The sequence below is a fragment of the Oncorhynchus nerka genome, linkage group LG1, assembly GCF_034236695.1.
Source record: "Oncorhynchus nerka isolate Pitt River linkage group LG1, Oner_Uvic_2.0, whole genome shotgun sequence".
NCBI classification, from domain to species: domain Eukaryota; kingdom Metazoa; phylum Chordata; class Actinopteri; order Salmoniformes; family Salmonidae; genus Oncorhynchus; species Oncorhynchus nerka.
The window spans coordinates 41,813,996-41,839,661 of NC_088396.1; the positions used below are offsets into that span (position 1 = coordinate 41,813,996).

Here is a 25,666-nt window from a genome sequence, read left to right on the forward strand (position 1 = left end):
CATTCAGGGAGGTAATCGAGAGGCTTAAAACGTCTGTGCCTTTAGTTAGATGGATACTCAGATTCTAAACTGTACATCCAGATGTTAGCTGGATAACTGTTGAGGTTTAAATGGACTTCAGATAATCTGGGTAGAAATCGCGTGACATTTTACGACAGACACTGCTCTCCAGCTGCTGGTACATTTACATTGGACATGTTAGTCATTTAGCAGACGCTCTTATCCAGAGCGACTTCCAGTGAGTGAATACATTGTCATACTTTTTTTTCGAAACTGGTATCCCGTGGGAATGGAAACCATAATTCTGGCGTTGCAAGCGTCACGCTCTGCCAACTGAGCACAAAATGATAAACACGGACAAAGATGCAAATGAAACAGAAAGAAAAGTGTTTCATAATCAGTGTTGAGGGAGTCTAAATCAGCAGAGAAAACAAAGAGCTGTGTAACACGTGTACAGATGGGAGGGAAGACTTTCAAGGACAAAAAAAACATTTGCCTCTTAATAAGAAATGACATCTTGCTTAATTTTTATCACCTAAGTGTTAGTCAAAATGAGGACATGCCAATTCAGCAACAGGATTGCTCGTTCTCTTCTGTTTGTTAAAGAGCATGTGTGGTAATTCTCCACAACGCAGCCACAAATCAAGGTTCCCGGTTCTGCGATTTATACCACAGCTAGAGGTGAAATACTATCGCAGAAACCCCTTATTAGTTAGAGTCATGACATGTGAACAGGCGTGGGGGGGGGGGGGGGGGGGGGGGCAATGGCCCATAGGCCTGTTTCGATGCTAATCGATTAAGCTCACTGGATACTGCTACTGGGGAGGGTGATAAATAACAGCAAACAGGGAGAATATACGCCACATGTACTTTACTTTTACAGGGCTGTAAGGGTAGATGATCCTATTACACTGATGCAAAGCAACTGAAATGAGTAAAGCAAGCTAGAAAACAAAATGTGGGAGAGAGAAATGAGGAATTAAAAATTCAATTTGCCCACGGCTGTATCCATTATTAATTTGTCCAAAGACAGCTTTGCAATTTAAATCCAGAATAGGATTCTCTCTATCCAGACAGCTATGATGGGCTATTTCTCCAGCTAGCCGTGGTGTGTACGGTGGTGGAAGAACGCTGAACAGTTATAAAAGAGAACGCTGTCTCTCGCTCGCAGTCTCTCTCTCTCTCGCAGTCGCTCTCTCTCTCGCAGTCGCTCTCTCGCTCGCAGTCGCTCTCTCTCTCGCAGTCGCTCTCTCGCTCGCAGTAGCTCTCTCTCTCGCAGTCGCTCTCTCTCTCGCAGTCGCTCTCTCGCTCGCAGTCGCTCTCTCTCTCGCAGTCACTCTCTCTCTCGCAGTCACTCTCTCTCTCACAGTCACTCTCGCAGTCGCTCTCTCGCTCACAATCGCTCTCTCTCTTGCAGTCGCTCTCTCTCTCGCAGTCGCTCTCTCGCTCGCAGTAGCTCTCTCTCTCGCAGTCACTCTCTCGCTCACAGTCGCTCTCTCTCTCGCAGTCGCTCTCTCGCTCGCAGTAGCTCTCTCTCTCGCAGTCACTCTCTCTCTCGCAGTCGCTCTCTCGCTCACAGTCGCTCTCTCTCTCGCAGTCACTCTCTCTCTCACAGTCACTCTCGCAGTCGCTCTCTCGCTCACAGTCACTCTCTCGCTCGCAGTCTCTTTCTCTCTCAATTCAATTCAATTCAATTCAATTCAATTCAATTTGCTTTATTGGCATGACGTAACAATGTACATTTTGCCAAAGCTTATTTTGGATATTTACAATATAAAAAATTAATACAAATTAGAATCAAAATTGTCAACGGGACAACAGTAACAACAATAACCAAGTGTCAAAATAACCATCCATTCAACAATAACAATAATCATACAGTAGAAGACATGTGCAGGTTGATTGGTCTGTCAGACACTGTCCCTCAACTTATGGCAGACAGCAATGTAGTGCGCTGTCAACCCACAGCTCTCTGCATCCTCCCCCAACAGGACGGGTAGCCTACTCTCATCAGAGAGGTTTTTGAAACCTTGAATAAGGGTTTCAAATTTGGGGAAATGATACTCTCTTAATTGTTTTATATTTTTGACATTTTGTCAGGAAATGCAGCTCCGTCTCAGGTTCTGCTGTGGTGCAGTGGTTGCACAGCCTTTCCTCTACAGGGAGCCAGGTTTTCCTGTGTCTACTCTTCTCAATGGCAAGGCTGTGCTCACTGAGGCTGTACATTGTCAAGGTTACTGATCAAGGTTTTGATCAGTAACCATGGTCAAATATTTAGCCACGGTGTACTGTCGATTTAGGGCCAGATAGCAATAGCATTTTGCTTTGTGCTTGTGTTTCCCAATAAGCAATATAGTTTTGTTTTGACTGTGTTGTAATTTGGTTTATCCTGATTGATTGGATGTTCTGGTCCTGAGGCTTCAGTGTGTTAGCAGAACAGGTTTGTGAACTCAGGACCAGGACCAGCTGGATGAGGGGACTGAGGCTTCAGTGTGTTAGTAGAACAGGTTTGTGAACTCAGGACCAGCTGGATGAGGGGACTGAGGCTTCAGTGTGTTAGTAGAACAGGTTTGTGAACTCAGGACCAGCTGGATGAGGGGACTTCGCATTCCGGTCGCATTCCGCGTCGCTCCACAGGTAGTACCACTTTTTCATTTCATTTCATTACAGTCCCAACGGTGTGATTTGTTTGATCGTAGCTAGCTACATAGCTAGCTACATAGCCGTCTTTGTTTCAAAGATAATTGTGTAGTCTAGAGAGATTTTCTAGGTTAGCTAGCCAGCTATTGTCGTTCTCCTAACGCAACGTAACGTAACCAACACTGCTAGCTAGCCAGCTAGCTCCCGATAAGCAGCATTGTAGAAACTTCACACTCAACGGTACGACTTGATTAGGGTAGTGTCAACAACGCAGCTAGCCTACCCCAGCAGTACTCTATCATTTTAATAATTTTAGTCAATTAGATTCTTGCTACGTAAGCTTAACTTTCTGAACATTCGAGACGTGTAGTCCACTTGTCATTCCAATCTCCTCTGCATTAGCGTAGCCTCTTCTCTAGCCTGTCAACTATGTGTCTGTCTATCCCTGTTCTCTCCTCTCTGCACAGACCATACAAACGCTCCACACCGCATGGCCGCAGCCACCCTAATGTGGTGGTCCCAGCGCGCACGACCCACGTGGAGTTCCAGGTCTCCGGTAGCCTCTGGAACTGCCGATCTGCGGCCAACAAGGCAGAGTTCATCTCAGCCTATGCCTCCCTCCAGTCCCTCGACTTCTTGGCTCTGACGGAAACATGGATCACCACAGACAACACCGCTACTCCTACTGCTCTCTCTTCGTCCGCCCACGTGCTCTCGCACACCCCGAGAGCTTCTGGTCAGCGGGGTGGTGGCACCGGGATCCTCATCTCTCCCAAGTGGTCATTCTCTCTTTCTCCCCTTACCCATCTGTCTATCGCCTCCTTTGAATTCCATGCTGTCACAGTTACCAGCCCTTTCAAGCTTAACATCCTTATCATTTATCGCCCTCCAGGTTCCTCGGAGAGTTCATCAATGAGCTTGATGCCTTGATAAGCTCCTTTCCTGAGGACGGCTCACCTCTCACAGTTCTGGGCGACTTTAACCTCCCCACGTCTACCTTTGACTCATTCCTCTCTGCCTCCTTCTTTCCACTCCTCTCCTCTTTTGACCTCACCCTCTCACCTTCCCCCCCTACTCACAAGGCAGGCAATACGCTCAACCTCATCTTTACTAGATGCTGTTCCTCCACTAACCTCATTGCAACTCCCCTCCAAGTCTCCGACCACTACCTTGTATCCTTTTCCCTCTCGCTCTCATCCAACACTTCCCACACTGCCCCTACTCGGATGGTATCGCGCCGTCCCAACCTTCGCTCTCTCTCCCCGCTACTCTCTCCTCTTCCATCCTATCATCTCTTCCCTCTGCTCAAACCTTCTCCAACCTATCTCCTGATTCTGCCTCCTCAACCCTCCTCTCCTCCCTTTCTGCATCCTTTGACTCTCTATGTCCCCTATCCTCCAGGCCGGCTCGGTCCTCCCCTCCCCCTCCGTGGCTCGACGACTCATTGCGAGCTCACAGAACAGGGCTCCGGGCAGCCGAGCGGAAATGGAGGAAAACTCGCCTCCCTGCGGACCTGGCATCCTTTCACTCCCTCCTCTCTACATTTTCCTCCTCTGTCTCTGCTGCTAAAGCCACTTTCTACCACTCTAAATTCCAAGCATCTGCCTCTAACCCTAGGAAGCTCTTTGCCACCTTCTCCTCCCTCTTGAATCCTCCTCCCCCTCCCCCTCCTCCCTCTCTGCAGATGACTTCGTCAACCATTTTGAAAAGAAGGTCGACGACATCCGATCCTCGTTTGCTAAGTCAAACGACACCGCTGGTTCTGCTCACACTGCCCTACCCTGTGCTCTGACCTCTTTCTCCCCTCTCTCTCCAGATGACATCTCGCGTCTTGTGACGGCCGGCCGCCCAACAACCTGCCCGCTTGACCCTATCCCCTCCTCTCTTCTCCAGACCATCTCCGGTGACCTTCTCCCTTACCTCACCTCGCTCATCAACTCATCCCTGACCGCTGGCTACGTCCCTCCCGTCTTCAAGAGAGCGAGAGTTGCACCCCTTCTGAAAAAACCTACATTCGATCCCTCCGATGTCAACAACTACAGACCAGTATCCCTTCTTTCTTTTCTCTCCAAAACTCTTGAACGTGCCGTCCTTGGCCAGCTCTCCCGCTATCTCTCTCAGAATGACCTTCTTGATCCAAATCAGTCAGGTTTCAAGACTAGTCATTCAACTGAGACTGCTCTTCTCTGTATCACGGAGGCGCTCCGCACTGCTAAAGCTAACTCTCTCTCCTCTGCTCTCATCCTTCTAGACCTATCGGCTGCCTTCGATACTGTGAACCATCAGATCCTCCTCTCCACCCTCTCCGAGTTGGGCATCTCCGGCGCGGCCCACGCTTGGATTGCGTCCTACCTGACAGGTCGCTCCTACCAGGTGGCGTGGCGAGAATCCGTCTCCTCACCACGTGCTCTCACCACTGGTGTCCCCCAGGGCTCTGTTCTAGGCCCTCTCCTATTCTCGCTATACACCAAGTCACTTGGCTCTGTCATAACCTCACATGGTCTCTCCTATCATTGCTATGCAGATGACACACAATTAATCTTCTCCTTTCCCCCTTCTGACGACCAGGTGGCGAATCGCATCTCTGCATGTCTGGCAGACATATCAGTGTGGATGACGGATCATCACCTCAAGCTGAACCTCGGCAAGACGGAGCTGCTCTTCCTCCCGGGAAGGACTGCCCGTTCCATGATCTCGCCATCACGGTTGACAACTCCATTGTGTCCTCGTCCCAGAGCGCTAAGAACCTTGGCGTGATCCTGGACAACACCCTGTCGTTCTCAAATAACATCAAGGCGGTGGCCCGTTCCTGTAGGTTCATGCTCTACAACATCCGCAGAGTACGACCCTGCCTCACACAGGAAGCGGCGCAGGTCCTAATCCAGGCACTTGTCATCTCCCGTCTGGATTACTGCAACTCGCTGTTGGCTGGGCTCCCTGCCTGTGCCATTAAACCCCTACAACTCATCCAGAACGCCGCAGCCCGTCTGGTGTTCAACCTTCCCAAGTTCTCTCACGTCACCCCGCTCCTCCGCTCTCTCCACTGGCTTCCAGTTGAAGCTCGCATCCGCTACAAGACCATGGTGCTTGCCTACGGAGCTGTGAGGGGAACGGCACCTCACTACCTCCAGGCTCTGATCAGGCCCTACACCCAAACAAGGGCACTGCGTTCATCCACCTCTGGCCTGCTCGCCTCCCTACCACTGAGGAAGTACAGTTCCCGCTCAGCCCAGTCAAAACTGTTCGCTGCTCTGGCCCCCCAATGGTGGAACAAACTCCCTCACGACGCCAGGACAGCGGAGTCAATCACCACCTTCCGGAGACACCTGAAACCCCACCTCTTTAAGGAATACCTAGGATAGGATAAAGTAATCCTTCTCCCCCCTTAAAAGACCTAGATGCACTATTGTAAAGTGGCTGTTCCACTGGATGTCATAAGGTGAAAGCACCAATTTGTAAGTCGCTCTGGATAAGAGCGTCTGCTAAATGACTTAAATGTAAAAATGTAATGTAATGACTCTTTTCTTTGCTCAGCTCTTGGCATTGCAGGGCTTGGTAATGATATGAGAGGGTCACTGTATTTTAGATGTTTCCAAAACTGAATTGCTCTTTTTTGAGTTTTTATTATTAGTGGATATTGGCCTAATTCTTCCCTGCATGCATTGTTTGTAGTTTTCCTCTGGTCTTGTAGGAGAATCTTACAGAACTCTGCATGCAGGGTTTCAATGGGGTGTTTGTCCCATTTGATGAAATCTTGTTTTGCAAGTGGACCCCACACCTCGCTGCCATAAAGTGCAATTGGTTCAATGACATATTCAATTAGTTTTAGCCAAATTGTAATAGGTATTTCAATTTGAATTGGATTTTTAATGGTGTAGAATGCCCTGCGTGCTTTCTTTCTCAGTTTATTCACTGCCTCATTAAGGTGTCCAGTTGAGCTTATTTTTAAACCAAAGTAATTGTAGTGTGTGCATTACTCTATATATTTTGTACCAATTGAGAACTTTGGTCTAATTCCCTGAGATCTGGATCTTCTCTGGAAAATCACTATTTTAGTCTTTTTGGGATTTACTGCCAGGGCCCAGGTCTCTCTCTCTCTCTCTCTCTCTCTCTCTCTCTCTCTCTCTCTCTCTGTCTTGCAGTCTTTCTCTCTCTCTCTCTGTCTCTCTCTCTCTCGCAGTCCCTCTCTCTCTCGCAGTCTCTCTCTCTCTTGCAGTCTCTCTCTCTCTTGCAGTCTCTCTCTCTTGCAGTCTCTCTCTCTCTCTTGCAGTCTCTCTCGCAGTCCCTCTCTCTCGCAGTCTCTCTCTCTCTCAGTCTCTCTCTCTCGCAGTCTCTCTTCTCTCGCAGTCTCTCTCTCGCAGTCTCTCTCTCGCAGTCTCTCTCTCTTGCAGTCTCTATTCTCTCGCAGTCTCTCTCTCGCAGTCTCTCTCTCGCAGTCTCTCTCTCTCAGTCTCTCTCCCTCTCTCTCGCAGTCCCTCTCTCTCTCTCGCAGTTTCTCTCTCTCTCTTGCAGTCTCTCTCTCGCAGTCGTTCTCTCTCTCTCGCAGTTTCTCTCTCTCTCTTGCAGTCTCTCTCTCTCGCAGTCGTTCTCTCCATCTCTCTCATTCTCTCTCTCTCGCAGTCTCTCTCTCTCTCTCTCTCTCTCTCTCTCTCTCTCTCTCTCTCTCTCTCTCTCTCTCTCTCTCTCTCTCAGTCCCTCTCTCTCGCAGTCCCTCTCTCTGTCTTGCAGTCTTTCTCTCTCTCTCTCTGTCTCTCTCTCTCTCGCAGTCCCTCTCTCTCTCGCAGTCTCTCTCTCTCTTGCAGTCTCTCTCTCTCTTGCAGTCTCTCTCTCTCTCTTGTAGTCTCTCTCGCAGTCCCTCTCTCTCGCAGTCTCTCTCTCTCTCAGTCTCTCTCTCTCGCAGTCTCTCTTCTCTCGCAGTCTCTCTCTCGCAGTCTCTCTCTCGCAGTCTCTCTCTCTTGCAGTCTCTATTCTCTCGCAGTCTCTCTCTCGCAGTCTCTCTCTCTCAGTCTCTCTCCCTCTCTCTCGCAGTCCCTCTCTCTCTCGCAGTTTCTCTCTCTCTCTTGCAGTCTCTCTCTCGCAGTCGTTCTCTCTCTCTCGCAGTCTCTCTCTCTCGCAGTTTCTCTCTCTCTCTTGCAGTCTCTCTCTCTCGCAGTCTCTCTCTCTCGCAGTCGTTCTCTCTCTCTCTCATTCTCTCTCTCTCGCAGTCTCTCTCTCTCTCTCTCTCTCTCTCTCTCTCGCAGTCCCTCTCTCGCAGTCCCTCTCTCTGTCTTGCAGTCTTTCTCTCTCTCTCTCTCTCTCTCTCTCTCTCGCAGTCCCTCTCTCTCTCGCAGTCTCTCTCTCTCTCGCAGTCTCTCTCTCTCTTGCAGTCTCTCTCTCTCTCTTGCAGTCTCTCTCGCAGTCCCTCTCTCTCGCAGTCTCTCTCTCTCTGTCTCTCTCTCTCGCAGTCTCTCTTCTCTCGCAGTCTCTCTTCTCTCGCAGTCTCTCTCGCAGTCTCTCTCTCGCAGTCTCTCTCTCGCAGTCTCTCTCTCGCAGTCTCTCTCTCTTGCAGCCTCTCTCTCTCGCAGTCTCTCTCTCCTTCCGTCACCTCTTCCCTTTGAACTGACCATGTTGTCTGGTGTGACTGCTAGAGGGCCAGTGGGGGCTGAGTAAGGTCCACTGGCTGGACAGATGGCCCTCCAAGTCACTGTCAGGGGCTGCCACACCAGCTGGTACGCCCCCCGTCCGTCCCCCCTGTACCCCTCTACCTCGCCCTGCAGGGGGTCTCGGCTTGATTAGGCAGAATTAATGACGTTCCTGTGTGTGTATGGATGACAGAGGGACTCAGAGCTCAACACACTGGCTGTATGTACTGTTCAACATTCTCCCATTCTGATGGTAATGTGGTAACACAGCAGTGAGTTCCTCCTGAACCCAGCCAGCCAGGCGTTCCCTAAGGTGCCTGAACAGGCTGCCTCGCAGAGGGGAGATCAACGCGCCCGTTTGATGGTTGCCGCGTCACTCACAAGACGCTTCAAAGGCCTAGCAGAAGACAGGGTTGAGTTAACCTATGTGCCAGCCTGCATCCCAGGGCTCTGGTCAAAAGTGCACTATCTAGGGGCTAGGATGCCATTTGGGATGCAAGCCAGTCTACTGTTTGTTTAGCTTGGAGCTTCACCTCAGACAGCTGACTGACATGAATCATGAATCATTACCACCTATATTTATCTATTCCATGTATCATTACCATCTATATGTATCTATTCCATGTATCATTACCATCTATATGTATCTATTCCATGTATCATTACCATCTATATTATCTATTCCATGTATCATTACCATCTATATTTATCTATTCCATGTATCATTACCATCTATATGTATCTATTCCATGTATCATTACCATCTATATGTATCTATTCCATGTATCATTACCATCTATATGTATCTATTCCATGTATCATTACCATCTATATTATCTATTCCATGTATCATTACCATCTATATTTATCTATTCCATGTATCATTACCATCTATATGTATCTATTCCATGTATCATTACCATCTATATTATCTATTCCATGTATCATTACCATCTATATGTATCTATTCCATGTATCATTACCATCTATATGTATCTATTCCATGTATCATTACCATCTATATTATCTATTCCATGTATCATTACCATCTATATGTATCTATTCCATGTATCATTACCATCTATATGTATCTATTCCATGTATCATTACCATCTATATTTATCTATTCCATGTATCATTACCAACTATATGTATCTATTCCATGTATCATTACCATTCATTTAGCAGTGGCCACAATCTGTTTCAGAGGACAACATCAACAAGGAAATCATTTTAATGTGCTTTTAAGATGAGAGCTTCATCCATCACAAAGGCTTCACAGTCATTATGGGATATTGTGTGTAGATTGACGAGGGAAAAATACAATTGAATCCATTTTAGAACAAGGCTGTACCGTAAAAAAAAAGATGGAAAAAGTCAAGTGGTCTGAATACTTTCCTGTATAGTGAATTTATTCAGGGCCCATAGGGCTCTGGTCAAAACTAGTGCACTATATAGAGAATAGGGTGCCATTTGGGATGCTATCACTGTCATCTTATTCACACTCAGTGTTTTGGCAGCCATTTTACAGCTGTTTCCCAGTGTGAGTGAAATACTACTCAGACACAATCAGCAGATGAGTTATAGTGATCCAGCTCCACTCTGGGTCTTCTTTATCACACACCTACTGCAGTGCTGTTCCTCACACTGCCTTCCTTTCATTTATCTTCTATTCGTCTCTGTGACAGAAAGATGTGCATGGGAGTATTTGCGAGTGTGTATATAGCAGGGATCATCAACTAGATTCAGCCATGGGACTATTTCTATCTAGAGCGGATTGTCAGGGGACCGGAAACATAATTACTAATGTTTTTAACCAGGTAAGTTGAACACATTCTCATTTACAGCAACGGCCCGGGGAATAGTTACGGGGAGATGAATGAGCCAATTGGAATCTGGGGATGATTAGGTGGCCATAATGGTATGAGGGCCGGATTGGGAATTTATCCAGGACACCGGGGTTAACACTCCTACTCTTACAATAAGTGCCATGGGATCTTTAGTGACCACAGAGAGTCAGAATACCTGTTTAATGTCCCATCCAAAAGACAGCACTCTACATAGGGTCATGTCTCCAATCACTGCCCTGGGGCATTGGGATTCTTTTTTTTAAATGTTATTTTTTAGACCAGAGGAAAGAGTGACTCCTACTGGCCCTCCAACACCACTTCCAGCAGCATCTGGTCTCCCATCCAGGACCAACCAGGACCAACCCTGCTTGGCTTTAGAGGCCAGCAGTGGGATGCAGGGTGGTCTGCTGACAGCTTCCTACTATTATCACCTGACAGTTTATCAATCACAGCCCCATGCTAATGTACCCTCTCTGTCAGACACACCCACACCCACACAAGCCCAAACAGATGTAGAATATTTGACAACAAAAAAAACAATCATTTCAAACCATGCTAACATTTGTATACGATCACATACTGTTCCAGTATCTCTTTATACACACTCATAAACACACCGTTCACACACTCATACACACACCGTTCACACACTCATACAAACACCCATTCACACATAACAGATTTACAAAATTCTAATTTGATTTCCTGGTGTTTTAACGGTCTTTGATGTCCAGATTTGGGGGGCCAAATAAAATCACTTGAGGGCCAAATTAGTCAGGTTGGCCGTCAGTTGGGTAACCCTGGTATATACACTGCTCAAAAAAATAAAGGGAACACTTAAACAACACAATGTAACTCCAAGTCAATCACACTTCTGTGAAATCAAACTGTCCACTTAGGAAGCAACACTGATTGACAATACATTTCACATGCTGTTGTGCAAATGGAATAGACAACAGGTGGAAATTATAGGCAATTAGCAAGACACCCCCAATAAAGGAGTGGTTCTGCAGGTGATAACCACAGACCACTTCTCAGTTCATATGCTTCCTGGCTGATGTTTTGGTCACTTTTGAATGCTGGCGGTGCTTTCACTCTAGTGGTAGCATGAGACGGAGTCTACAACCCACACAAGTGGCTCAGGTAGTGCAGCTCATCCAGGATGGAACATCAATGCGAGCTGTGGCAAGAAGGTTTGCTGTGTCTGTCAGCGTAGTGTCCAGAGCATGGAGGCGCTACCAGGAGACAGGCCAGTACATCAGGAGATGTGGAGGAGGCCGTAGGAGGGCAACAACCCAGCAGCAGGACCGCTACCTCCGCCTTTGTGCAAGGAGGAGCAGGAGGAGCACTGCCAGAGCCCTGCAAAATGACCTCCAGCAGGCCACAAATGTGCATGTGTCTGCTCAAACGGTAGGAAACAGACTCCATGAGGGTGGTATGAGGGCCCGACGTCCACAGGTGGGGGTTGTGCTTACAGCAGGATGTTTGGCATTTGCCAGAGAACACCAAGATTGGCAAATTCGCCACTGGCGCCCTGTGCTCTTCACTGATGAAAGCAGGTTCACACTGAGCACATGTGACAGACGTGACAGAGTCTGGAGACGCCATGGAGAACGTTCTGTTGCCTGCAACATCCTCCATCATGACCGGTTTGGCGGTGGGTCATTCATGGTGTGGGGTGGCATTTCTTTGGGGGGGGCGCACAGCCCTCCATGTGCTCGCCAGAGGTAGCCTGACTGCCATTAGGTACCGAGATGAGATCCTCAGACCCCTTGTGAGACCATATGCTGGTGCGGTTGGCCCTGGGTTCCTCCTAATGCAAGACAATGCTAGACCTCATGTGGCTGGAGTGTGTCAGCAGTTCCTGTAAGAGGAAGGCTATGGACTGGCCCGCCCGTTCCCCAGACCTGAATCTAATTGAGCACATCTGGGACATCATGTCTTGCTCCATCCACCAACGCCACGTTGCACCACAGACTGTCCAGGAGTTGGCGGATGCTTTAGTCCAGGTCTGGGAGGAGATCCCTCAGGAGACCATCCGTCACCTCATCAGGAGCATGCCCAGGCGTTGTAGGGAGGTCATACAGGCACGTGGAGGCCACACACACTACTGAACCTCATTTTGACTTGTTTTAAGGACATTACATCAAAGTTGGATCAGCCTGTAGTGTGGTTTTCCACTTTAATTTTGAGTGTGACTCCAAATCCAGACCTCCATGGGTTGATACATTTGATTTCCATTGATAATTTTTGTGTGATTTTGTTGTCAGCACATTCAACTATGTAAGAATATTTCATTCATTCAGATCTAGGATGTGTTATTTTAGTGTTCCCTTTATTTTTTTGAGCAGTGTAGTATGTGTGTGTGTCAACAGAACATGCAGTGATTTAGGAGGGGGTTAGGTTCAAACCTAAACTAGAGGGACTGGGGGGGTCCACTTAGAGTCCCCTAAGAGGCACGTTAGAGAAAGAGAGAGAGTCTGAGTGTCTGAACTAGTTGGCTGGATGGTTTAGCTCACATCCAAGCACTGGAGGCTGTGTGTGTATCTAAAGCTGGCCTGGCATCTGGACTTGTCAATTCCCGTAACTGTAGCAGGCCTGCTACAAATAGCCCCATTGTTAGCCAACAGCCAACATATATGCTGGTAATGAGTGTGTGAACATGGATTTGATTATGTACTCCCCCGAGTTGAAGGCTAGAGGTGGCTGTGGTGTATTATACACAGTGGCTAAGGCTGGTCTAGGATAATGTGTGTGGAGGGAGGGAGGGAGGGAGGGATATGGTGGATTTTGGAAAGCGGTCCCCTTCTGGAGGGGGATAGAGAGGGATCTGGGTAATTGTGGTTCCACCTGGAGCCATCAGCTTGCGCCTTGGCCCCAGTGTTTAAGTGTTGCCTGTGTGTAAAGACAGGGTCTGCCTCCCAAATGTTACCCTCTCCTGGTATTCCCTATAGGCTCTGGTCAAAAGTAGTGCACTATTGTAGGGAATAGGGTGCCTTTTGGGACACAGACAGGTTGACTGCTTCCTGCTATTATCACCTGACAGCTTACAATCACAGACCCACACTAATGCAAATGTGCCCTCTCTGTCAGACACACACACACACGCACGCACACACACACACGCACGCAGGCACGCAGACACACACACACACACGCACGCACGCACGCACGCACGCACGCAGACACACACACACACATATGGTCGTCTTCATAGACAAAGGGCTTCCTTTGTGTATCCAGCAGAACAGAGGAGTCTGATGAGTGTCACTGTGTCTGTTGTTCGAAAATTATCTTCTGTGTATCATGTGTGAACGGGTGTGTGAAAGGTGTGTGTATAAGTGTGTGAACGGGTGTGTGTATGAGTGTGTGAACGGGTGTGTGAACGGTGTGTGTATGAGTGTGTGAACGGGTGTGTGAACTGTGTGTGTATTAGTGTGTTAACGAGTGTGTGTATCATGTGTGAACTGTGTGTGTATGAGTGTGTGAACAGGTCTGTGAACAGTGTGTGTATGAGTGTGTGAACGGGTGTGTGTATGAGTGTGTGTATGAGTGTGTGAACGGGTGTGTGTATGAGTGTGTGAACGGGTGTGTGTATGAGTGTGTGAACGGGTGTGTGTATGAGTGTGTGAACGAGTCTGTGAACGGTGTGTGTATGAGTGTGTGAACGGGTGTGTGTATGAGTGTGTGAACGGGTGTGTGTATGAGTGTGTGAACGGTGTGTGAACGGGTGTGTGTATGAGTTTGACCGGGGTATGCATGAGTGTGTGAACGGTGTGTTTATGAGTGTGTGAACAGTGTGTGAATGGGTGTTTGTATGAGTGTGTAAACGGTGTGTTTATGAGTGTTTGTTAAACGGTGTGTGTATGAGTGTGTGAATGGTGTGTGTATGAGTGTGTGAACGGGTGTGTTTATGAGTGTGTGAATGGTGTGTGTATGAGTGTGTGAACGGGTGTGTGTATGAGTGTGTGAACGGGTGTGTGTATGAGTTTGAACGGTGTGTGTATGAGTGTGTGAATAGTGTGTGTATGTATGAGTGTGTGAACGGGTGTGTTTATGAGTGTGTGAACGGTGTGTGTATGTATGAGTGTGTGAGGAGAGAGTGTCTGCTTGCCCAATCTGGTTTGTGTTTGGTCACTCTCTCTCTCTCTCTCCTTAGTTATTAGTTTCTTCTGTTACATAACCATCTCACTGTTTTTCACTTGTGCTTTTACTGATAGTGTCAGCATGCAGCCCTGCCATCAGCAGGGGAAGCAGGAGAGACCAGCGTGTGAGAACGGCCTATTCACAGGGTAACATAGGACTGGCCTGTGACTGAGTTATTCAGCAGACTGGAGAAGAGCCTGTGTTAACTGCCAGGGACGCAGTCTGTAGAGTGCTGCTACGCACATGATGAGGACAGAGAGGGAGACAGAGGAAGACAGAGAGGGAGACAAGAGGAAGACAGAGAGGGAAACGGAGACAGAGTGGGAGACAGAGAGGGAGACAGAGGAAGACAGAGAGGGAAACAGAGACAGAGTGGGAGACAGAGGAAGACAGAGAGGGAGACAGAGAGGAAGACAGAGAGAGAGACAGAGGAAGACAGAGAGAGAGACAGAGGAAGACAGAGAGAGAGACAGAAGAAGACAGAGAGGGAAACGGAGACAGAGAGGGAGACAGAGGATGACAGAGGAAGACAGAGAGGGAGACAGAGGAAGACAGAGAGGGAAACGGAGACAGAGTGGGAGACAGAGGAAGTCAGAGAGGGAGACAGAGGAAGACAGAGAGGGAGACAGAGAGGGAGACAGAGGAAGACAGAGAGGGAGACAGAGGAAGACAGAGAGGGAGACAGAGGAAGACAGAGGAAGACAGAGAGGGAGACAGAGGAAGACAGAGAGGGAGACAGAGGAAGACAGAGAGGGAGACAGAGGAAGACAGAGAGGGAGACAGAGGAAGACAGAGTGGGAGACAGAGGAAGACAGAGAGGGAGACAGAGGAAGACAGAGAGGGAGACAGAGGAAGACAGAGAGGGAGACAGAGGAAGACAGAGAGGGAGACAGAGAGGGAAACGGAGACAGAGAGGGAGACAGAGGAAGACAGAGAGGGAGACAGAGGAAGACAGAGAGGGAAACGGAGACAGAGTGAGAGACAGAGGAAGACAGAGAGGGAGACAGAGGAAGACAGAGAGGGAGACAGAGGAAGACAGAGAGGGAGACAGAGGAAGACAGAGGGAGACAGAGGAAGACAGAGAGGGAGACAGAGGAAGACAGAGAGGGAAACGGAGACAGAGTGGGAGACAGAGGAAGACAGAGAGGGAGACAGAGGAAGACAGAGAGGGAGACAGAGGAAGACAGAGAGGGAGACAGAGGAAGACAGAGTGGGAGACAGAGGAAGACGGAGACAGAGTGGGAGACAGAGGAAGACAGAGTGGGAGACAGAGGAAGACAGAGTGGGAGACAGAGGGAGACAGAGAGGGAGACAGAGGAAGACAGAGAGGGAGACAGAGGAAGACAGAGTGGGAGACAGAGGAAGACAGAGAGGGAGACAGAGAGGGAAACGGAGACAGAGTGGGAGACAGAGGAAGACAGAGAGGGAGACAGAGGAAGACAGAGAGGGAGACAGAGGAAGACAGAGTGGGAGACAGAGGAAGACAGAGAGGGAGACAGAGGAAGACGGAGACAGAGTGGGAGACAGAGGAAGACAGAGTGGGAGACAGAGGAAGACAGAGTGGGAGACAGAGGGAGACAGAGAGGGAGACAGAGGAAGACAGAGAGGGAGACAGAGGAAGACAGAGTGGGAGACAGAGGAAGACAGAGAGGGAGACAGAGGAAGACAGAGGAGGAGAGAGAGGGAGACAGAGGAAGACAGAGAGGAAGACAGAGAGGGAGACAGAGAGGAAGACAGAGAGGGAGACAGAGGAAGACAGAGAGGGAGACAGAGAGGGAAACGGAGACAGAGTGGGAGACAGAGGAAGACAGAGAGGGAGACAGAGGAAGACAGAGAGGGAGACAGAGGAAGACAGAGTGGGAGACAGAGGAAGACAGAGAGGGAGACAGAGGAAGACGGAGACAGAGTGGGAGACAGAGGAAGACAGAGGAAGACAGAGGAAGACAGAGAGGGAGACAGAGGAAGACAGAGAGGGAGACAGAGGAAGACAGAGAGGGAGACAGAGGAAGACAGAGTGGGAGACAGAGGAAGACAGAGAGGGAGACAGAGGAAGACAGAGGAAGAGAGAGAGGGAGACAGAGGAAGACAGAGAGGAAGACAGAGAGGGAGACAGAGAGGAAGACAGAGAGGGAGACAGAGGAAGACAGAGAGGGAGACAGAGGAAGACAGAGAGGGAGACAGAGGAAGACAGAGAGGGAGACAGAGGAAGACAGAGAGGAAGACAGAGAGGGAGACAGAGAGGAAGACAGAGAGGAAGACAGAGAGGGAGACAGAGAGGAAGACAGAGAGGGAGACAGAGAGGGAGACAGAGAGGGAGACAGAGAGGGAGACAGAGAGGGAGACAGAGAGGGAGACAGAGGAAGACAGAGAGGGAGACAGAGGAAGACAGAGAGGGAAACGGAGACAGAGAGGGAGACAGAGGAAGACAGAGAGGGAGATAGAGGAAGTCAGAGAGGGAGACAGAGAGGGAAACGGAGACAGAGGAAGACAGAGAGGGAAACAGAGGAAGACAGAGAGGGAGACAGAGAGGGAGACCGAGAGGGAGACAGAAGAAGACAGAGAGGGAGACAGAGGAAGACAGAGAGGGAGACAGAGGAAGACAGAGAGGGAGACAGAGGAAGACAGAGAGGGAGACAGAGGAAGACAGAGAGGGAAATAGAGGAAGACAGAGAGGGAGACAGAGGAAGACAGAGAGGGAGACAGAGGAAGACAGAGAGGGAGACAGAGGAAGACAGAGAGGGAAATAGAGGAAGACAGAGAGGGAGACAGAGAGGGAAACGGAGACAGAGGAAGACAGAGAGGGAGAGCGCTTTACATTATATACGGCGAACTCCCCCCTTCCACCATCAATGTACACGTGGTTACTGTAGTGCACAGTGTATTGATGTACTTGTGTGTGACGAGAGTTTGTTTGAGATAGATACTTTCTCTGTCACATGCAGATCATGTCCTATCTGCTGTCACTTCTATACCATTGGGTCGGTGACATGCAAAGTGTGTGTGTGCAATTGATGTTGGCGTGTGTGGTACATACCTGTCACAGTGGTTACACTTGAATGGTTTGGCCCCGGTGTGTTTGCGATAGTGCCTTGTCAACTCATCGCTCCGGGCGAAACGCCACTCACAGCCCTCCCAGGAGCACTTGTACGGCTTCTCACCTGACAAGACAGACAGAGAAAAGAACACGTTACACTTTAAACAGCTGTGACCTAAATACAACAGTTATTTTCTGTTTTAAGGTGGGAATAGTGAGATGTAAACTGCTACAACATCACCAAGCAGGCGACAGTTAATGTACCTGTGTTACCGTAGTTACCCAGACCAGGATAACTCACCCAGGCTCATTTACCACAGGGTTTTACATCAACCAATCATGTCAATTAGTGAGCCTGAAACTCAGAGAGTTCTCTAAATGAAGTCTTTCAGCAAACCTATATTAATTCAGAATCCTCAAACTAAAATCACTGTGAAAAACAAAACATTTTTTAAATCATTTTCTCTGCCCCCCCTCATCCTCCTCTCCTCGCTGCTCCCTGACCCCCTGCGGAGAGATCTGAAATTCTAATGAATTTCTCCCCAGTTCAACAGATGGGAGAGGGAGATATCTATTGTTCACATGCTGTATATTTATCTCCCTGGTAAAAGAATATCCCTTTTGGGATGTGAAAGGCGGGTGCAGCAGGGTGCGGAGGGGGATCCGGACCCTGAGGTACCCCTCCTGGGGACCAGGCTGGCTGTGTTCGAATGGGCCTGGTGGGAGGGGGCTAAATTCGGGGAAGGTTTTGGGTTGGCACCTGCCCTAGTGCTGCCGCCGTGGTTGATTCAGATCCGGGGGTGGTAACGATAATTGGGGTCTTAATGACGCTTAATGGGAAGTAATACCGTACTTCCAGTCAGCCAGCTGCCACCGTCTCCCCTGATCACCATGTCTACCAATCTTCCTAACTAGACTAAAGTGCCATGAAGTGAAATCTAAGCGGCTCAATCGGGAGAGCAGTGGTATGTCCAAATCACAGGCGACAGTGGGAGACAGAGGAAATAGAGGGTGAGGAGAGTCCCTATGGGAGACAGAGGAAGTAGAGGGTGAGGAGAGAGGAGGGTCCCTATGGGAGACAGAGGAATTAGAGGGTGAGGAGAGAGGAGAGTCCCTATGGGAGACAGAGGAAGTAGAGGGTGAGGAGAGAGGAGGGTCCTTATGGGAGACAGAGGAAGTAGAGGGTGAGGAGAGAGGAGTGTCCCTATGGGAGACAGAGGAAGTAGAGGGTGAGGAGAGGGTCCCTATGGGAGATAGAGGAAGTAGAGGGTGAGGAGAGTCCCTATGGGAGACAGAGGAAGTAGAGGGTGAGGAGAGAGGAGGGTCCCTATGGGAGACAGAGGAAGTAGAGGGTGAGGAGAGAGGAGTGTCCCTATGGGAGACAGAGGAAGTAGAGGGTGAGGAGAGAGGAGTGTCCCTATGGGAGACAGAGGAAGTAGAGGGTGAGGAGAGAGGAGTGTCCCTATGGGAGACAGAGGAAGTAGAGGGTGAGGAGAGAGGAGTGTCCCTATGGGAGACAGAGGAAGTAGAGGGTGAGGAGAGAGGAGTGTCCCTATGGGAGACAGAGGAAGTAGAGGGTGAGGAGAGGGTCCCTATGGGAGATAGAGGAAGTAGAGGGTGAGGAGAGTCCCTATGGGAGACAGAGGAAGTAGAGGGTGAGGAGAGAGGAGAGTCCCTATGGGAGACAGAGGAAGTAGAGGGTGAGGAGAGAGGAGTGTCCCTATGGGAGACAGAGGAAGTAGAGGGTGAGGAGAGAGGAGTGTCCCTATGGGAGACAGAGGAAGTAGAGGGTGAGGAGAGAGGAGTGTCCCTATGGGAGACAGAGGAAGTAGAGGGTGAGGAGAGAGGAGTGTCCCTATGGGAGACAGAGGAAGTAGAGGGTGAGGAGAGGAGTGTCCCTATGGGAGACAGAGGAAGTAGAGGGTGAGGAGAGAGGAGTGTCCCTATGGGAGACAGAGGAAGTAGAGGGTGAGGAGAGAGGAGTGTCCCTATGGGAGACAGAGGAAGTAGAGGGTGAGGAGAGGGTCCCTATGGGAGATAGAGGAAGTAGAGGGTGAGGAGAGTCCCTATGGGAGACAGAGGAAGTAGAGGATGAGGAGAGAGGAGAGTCCCTATGGGAGACAGAGGAAGTAGAGGGTGAGGAGAGAGGAGTGTCCCTATGGGAGACAGAGGAAGTAGAGGGTGAGGAGAGAGGAGTGTCCCTATGGGAGACAGAGGAAGTAGAGGGTGAGGAGAGAGGAGTGTCCCTATGGGAGACAGAGGAAGTAGAGGGTGAGGAGAGAGGAGGGTCCCCATGTTGTAAGATGAGATGGGAATACAAGAGGCACCTGGACTGTGAGTGGTCCCTCAAATCCCTTTTTATTTCCCAATCTCTTTTCTCATTCCGTTTCTTTTGAGATATTATTTGATCCATTGTCTGTGGTGAGATTGTGGAAGTGTGACACAGATTTCAGGGTAGAAACACCTCAGGATCATCTGCTGTGCTTTCCTTTCGGTGTTTTAAATATTATTCAAATCAGTAGAGGGCATTCTGGGTACTGGGTCATGACCCTGTACTGGCTGCTGTTAGAGCAAGAGTGTGCATCCAAAATGGCACCCTATTCCCTATATTAGTGCACTACTTTTGATCAGAGCCCTATGCGTAGTGCACTATATAGGAAATAGGATGGCATTTCAGACGAAGCCAGAGAGACGGCGACACCACAGCACTGAATCAGCAACACACCACTTTACAGCCAGATTCCACTTAACACACTTCACACAACACTCCTCTACCTCTGGAGTGAACATATGAACGCAACACACTCCTCTACCTCTGGGGTGAACATATGAACGCAACACATCTACCTCTGGAGTGAACATATGAACGCAACACATCTACCTCTGGGGTGAACATATGAACGCAACACATCTACCTCTGGAGTGAACATATGAACGCAACACATCTACCTCTGGAGTGAACATATGAACGCAACACATCTACCTCTGGGGTGAACATATGAACGCAACACATCTACCTCTGGGGTGAACATATGAACGCAACACATCTACCTCTGGAGTGAACATATGAACGCAACACATCTACCTCTGGAGTGAACATATGAACGCAACACATCTACCTCTGGAGTGAACATATGAACGCAACACATCTACCTCTGGAGTGAACATATGAACGCAACACATCTACCTCTGGAGTGAACATATGAATGCAACACATCTACCTCTGGAGTGAACATATGAACGCAACACATCTACCTCTGGAGTGAACATATGAACGCAACACATCTACCTCTGGGGTGAACATATGAACGCAACACACTCCTCTACCTCTGGAGTGAACATATGAACGCAACACATCTACCTCTGGGGTGAACATATGAACGCAACACATCTACCTCTGGGGTGAACATATGAACGCAACACATCTACCTCTGGGGTGAACATATGAACGCAACACATCTACCTCTGGGGTGAACATATGAACGCAACACATCTACCTCTGGGGTGAACATATGAACGCAACACATCTACCACTGGGGTGAACATATGAACGCAACACATCTACCTCTGGAGTGAACATATGAACGCAACACATCTACCTCTGGAGTGAACATATGAACGCAACACATCTACCTCTGGGGTGAACATATGAACGCAACACATCTACCTCTGGGGTGAACATATGAACGCAACACATCTACCTCTGGGGTGAACATATGAACGCAACACATCTACCTCTGGGGTGAACATATGAACGCAACACATCTACCACTGGAGTGAACATATGAACGCAACACATCTACCTCTGGAGTGAACATATGAACACAACACATCTACCTCTGGAGTGAACATATGAACACAACACATCTACCTCTGGAGTGAACATATGAACGCAACACATCTACCTCTGGAGTGAACATATGAACGCAACACATCTACCTCTGGAGTGAACATATGAACTCAACACATCTACCTCTGGAGTGAACATATAAACATATGAACATATGAACGCAACACATCTACCTCTGGGGTGAACATATGAACTCAACACATCTACCTCTGGGGTGAACATATGAACACAACACATCTGCCTCTGGAGTGAACATATGAACACAACACATCTGCCTCTGCCCCTTGATACACTCAGAAACATTTTGCCAAAAGACCTGAGGCTTTTTAATTGCCCATTCTCTTCCACTGTGTAAAAGCTATAGCAGATCAGACCCCCAGACAGTGTTGCCTTGTCATGAGAACCTGTGTAAAAGCTATAGCAGATCAGACCCCCAGACAGTGTTGCCTTGTCATGAGAACCTGTGTAAAAGCTATAGCAGATCAGACCCCCAGACAGTGTTGCCTTGTCATGAGAACCTGTGTAAAAGCTATAGCAGATCAGACCCCCAGACAGTGTTGCCTTGTCATGAGAACCTGTGTAAAAGCTATAGCAGATCAGACCCCCAGACAGTGTTGCCTTGTCATGAGAACCTGTTAGGCAGGGAGGCAGGGAGGGATAGAGACAGGCAGGGAGGGATAGAGGCAGGCAGGGAGGGATAGAGACAGGCAGGGAGGGAGGGATATAGACAGGCAGGCAGGGAGGGATAGAGACAGGCAGGCAGGGAGGGATAGAGGCAGGGAGGGAGGGATAGAGGCAGGCAGGGAGGGAGGGATAGAGGCAGGCAGGGAGGGATAGAGGCAGGCAGGGAGGGATAGAGGCAGGCAGGGAGGGATAGAGACAGGCAGGCAGGGAGGGATAGAGACAGGCAGGCAGGGAGGGATAGAGACAGGCAGGCAGGGAGGGATAGAGACAGGCAGGCAGGGAGGGATAGAGACAGGCAGGCAGGGAGGGATAGAGACAGGCAGGCAGGGAGAGATAGAGACAGGCAGGCAGGGAGGGATAGAGACAGGCAGGCAGGGAGGGCTAGAGGCAGGCAGGCAGGGAGGGATAGAGACAGGCAGGCAGGCAGGGAGGGATAGAGGCAGGCAGGCAGGGAGGGATAGAGACAGGCAGGGAGGGAGGGATAGAGACAGGCAGGCAGGCAGGGAGGGATAGAGGCAGGCAGGCAGGGAGGGATAGAGCCAGGCAGGCAGGGAGGGATAGAGACAGGCAGGCAGGCAGGGAGGGATAGAGGCAGGCAGGCAGGGAGGGATAGAGGCAGGCAGGCAGGGAGGGATAGAGGCAGGCAGGCAGGCAGGCAGGCAGGCAGGCAGGCAGGCAGGCAGGCAGGCAGGCAGGCAGGCAGGCAGGCAGGGTGAGATAGAGGAAGACAGACAGGCAGGGATAGAGGCAGGCAGGCAGGCAGGGAGGGATAGAGGCAGGCAGGCAGGGAGGGATAGAGACAGGCAGGGAGGGAGGGATAGAGACAGGCAGGCAGGCAGGGAGGGATAGAGGCAGGCAGGCAGGGAGGGATAGAGCCAGGCAGGGAGGGAGGGATAGAGACAGGCAGGCAGGCAGGGAGGGATAGAGGCAGGCAGGCAGGGAGGGATAGAGGCAGGCAGGCAGGGAGGGATAGAGGCAGGCAGGCAGGCAGGCAGGCAGGCAGGCAGGCAGGCAGGGTGAGATAGAGGAAGACAGACAGGCAGGGATAGAGGCAGGCAGACAGACAGGCAGGGATAGAGGCAGGCAGACAGACAAGCAGGGATAGAGGCAGGCAGGGTTAGAGGCAGGCAGACAGGCAGGGAGGGATAGAGGCAGGCAGACAGAGAGGGCTAGAAGCAGGCAGAGGGAGAGATGGAGGCAGGTAGGGATAGAGGCAGGCAGACAGGGAACAATAGAGACAGGCAGACAGGGAGGGAGAGAGACAGGTAGACAGGGAGCAATAGAGGCAGGCAGGCAGGAATGTATAGAAGCAGGCAGACAGGCAGGCAGGCAGGCAGGGATATAGGCAGGTAGGCAGGGAGGGATAGAGACAGACAGGCAGGGATAGAGACAGGCAGGGAGACAGACAGGCAGACAGAGACAGGCAGAAAGGCAGACAGACAGGCAGGCAGTCAGTCATCAAGGACTGCTCTCTGTCATTTTGGAGAGTCTTGGGCCACAGGTGCGAGACAGTAAACGTTTCACACCCCTTCCCCAGTAATTGGCCAACGCTCCTATTCCTCTCCTCCTCTCCACTGCCATCAGCACCTCCCCTTCGCATTTCTCCTCCCTCCCTCCCTTCTCCTCTCCAGACTTGACAGAATGAAGCAGGGCCGGCTTGGACCCACCACCACGGTGCCACGGCAACCGCTATGCCAGCCAATTATAACTCTGCGAAGCGAGGATGCATGATGGAGTCGCCTAGTAACCGGCAGAGAGAGAGAGAGTTTGTGTGAGAAAGAGAGAGAGCGAGAGAGAGTTTGTGTGTGTGTATGTGTCTGAGTGAGAGAGAGAGAGAGAGAGACAGACAGAGACTGCAAGAGAGAGAGAGAGACTGCAAGAGAGAGAGAGAGACTGCGAGAGAGAGAGAGAGAGAGAGAGAGAGAGAGAGAGAGAGAGTGAGAGAGAGAAGTGGAGCCGGCTGAATCCGCCAGCCATGGACACTCAGCACCACCGGCCAATTATGGCTCTGCTCTGGATGAGTCTAATACAGTTGCCAGGCAACCCAAATCCCCCCAAAAAGAGAGCAGGTTGGGGCGGGTGGGAGGTTTTCTTGGGGGTGGGGGGGAAGCTGGATTTGAGGGGTGAATGGTGTTGGTGTTAGGGGCAGGGGTAGTTGGAATGGGCAGCACTTTGTTGAAACAGGCTGAGACTGGTACGAGGAGCTGCAAATAATCAGCCAATTACGGACTCTCCTCTCGCCTGTTTCTGATATGGTCTCCTAGCAACGCACCCCCTCTGCCTCATCACCCCCTCCCACCAGCATCACAGGTGCCTGTGTTCTGCAGTTAATTACATTTCCACAGTCAACTGGAGATAGAGCGTAGGGCCTATTATGATCTCTCAGCTCTCAGCTGAAGTTACAGCAGACAGACTGGCCCATTTCCTAGAGTTTCATCCATGCAGCAGCTCCCATCTCCCTAAAACAAACCATCATATTCCCAACACCAGAGGAGTGAAAATAGGAAAATGTTGGTTGGTTTTCTGTTCTGACTAGAACAGTTCCAGTCAGTGTCCTGCCTGTGGGGAAAAAAACCCGTGGTAACCTACGGTTACCCCATTGGTCCACAGCAAATCCGTGACCTTTTTCAAATGCAATTTTCTTGTTGTCGGCTTGTTTTAGTCAATTACAAAACTACCTTTGAGAAAGTACAACAAGTCTAAAGATGACTTTTCAACATTGCCTGCTCCCACGTGTTCTCACAGACACACTTCATATTGTAGGGATTCCAGTATTCCCCTTTTCATGACGGTCCTAGCAGCCATGTGAGTGAGCGCTAGCTAGTTACCGACCAGAACATTAAGCTAGCCAAGACCAACAACACAAACAGACTATACAACCATGTGAGTGAGTGCTACCTAGTTACCGACCAGAACATTAAGCTAGCCAAGACCAACAACACAAACAGACTATACAGCCCTGTGAGTGAGTGCTACCTAGTTACCGACCAGAACATTAAGCTAGCCAAGACCAACAACACAAACAGACTATACAGCCATGTGAGTGAGTGCTACCTAGTTACCGACCAGAACATTAAGCTAGCCAAGACCAACAACACAAACAGACTATACAACCATGTGAGTGAGTGAGTGCTACCTAGTTACCGACCAGAACATTAAGCTAGCCAAGACCAACAACACAAACAGACTATACAGCCACAAGTAGTGAGTATAGGTTCAAACTAAGTATACTAAACAAGTTAAAGGTCTTACATGTGATGAAAGGTTTTCCTCACGCGTAGGTACGTGTAGCCTACTTGGACACCATGTCCTCAGATTTCCCACTTTCACACGCCGACTAGCCTGAAGTCACTGTGTTTTCTCTCAGGCTCTATTTCCCTATGTGTGAACAGTACCTGGTTACATGTACATTGAACAACACAAATTCCCCAAAATACATATTTCCCCAAAATCGATGACGAAGTTGGGTCTTTTACAATGGGGGTCAATAGGAAATAATGTTTGTTTCCTCCAATTTGTGGGCGTGGTTGAGGGGAATTCCAAACGGTCGTATGGACATTCTAATTCTATGGTTTTTATACCTCAGTGAAAGGCTGTGTTGGTTCCTTATGGAATGTCTGAACCGAAGCTGCTATTGATGTCAACCCCATGCAGCCTGGCTCCCAGGCCCAGTGGACTCAAAAACAAATTTTTACCTTATGTATATTTACTACACTATGAGGTTGGAATAATACTGTGAAATTATACAAAATTATGATAATGCCCTTTTAGTGTAAGAGCTGTTTGAGTTCCAAACCTCTCTGCCAATAACAGCTAGTTTTCAGTTTTCGCCTCCCCACTC

General features: G+C 49.6%; 1 protein-coding gene across 1 annotated transcript in view; it reads right to left on the bottom strand.

Moving 5' to 3' along the window:
• LOC115124624 (Krueppel-like factor 7) overlaps window positions 1–25,666 on the bottom strand; it is a 132,163-nt gene that overhangs the window by 8,356 nt on the left and 98,141 nt on the right. The window contains exon 3 of the mRNA XM_065018993.1: window positions 17,292–17,415. Within this exon, the coding sequence (XP_064875065.1) occupies window positions 17,292–17,415 (124 nt within the window). The remainder of the gene's footprint in view (window positions 1–17,291; window positions 17,416–25,666) is intronic.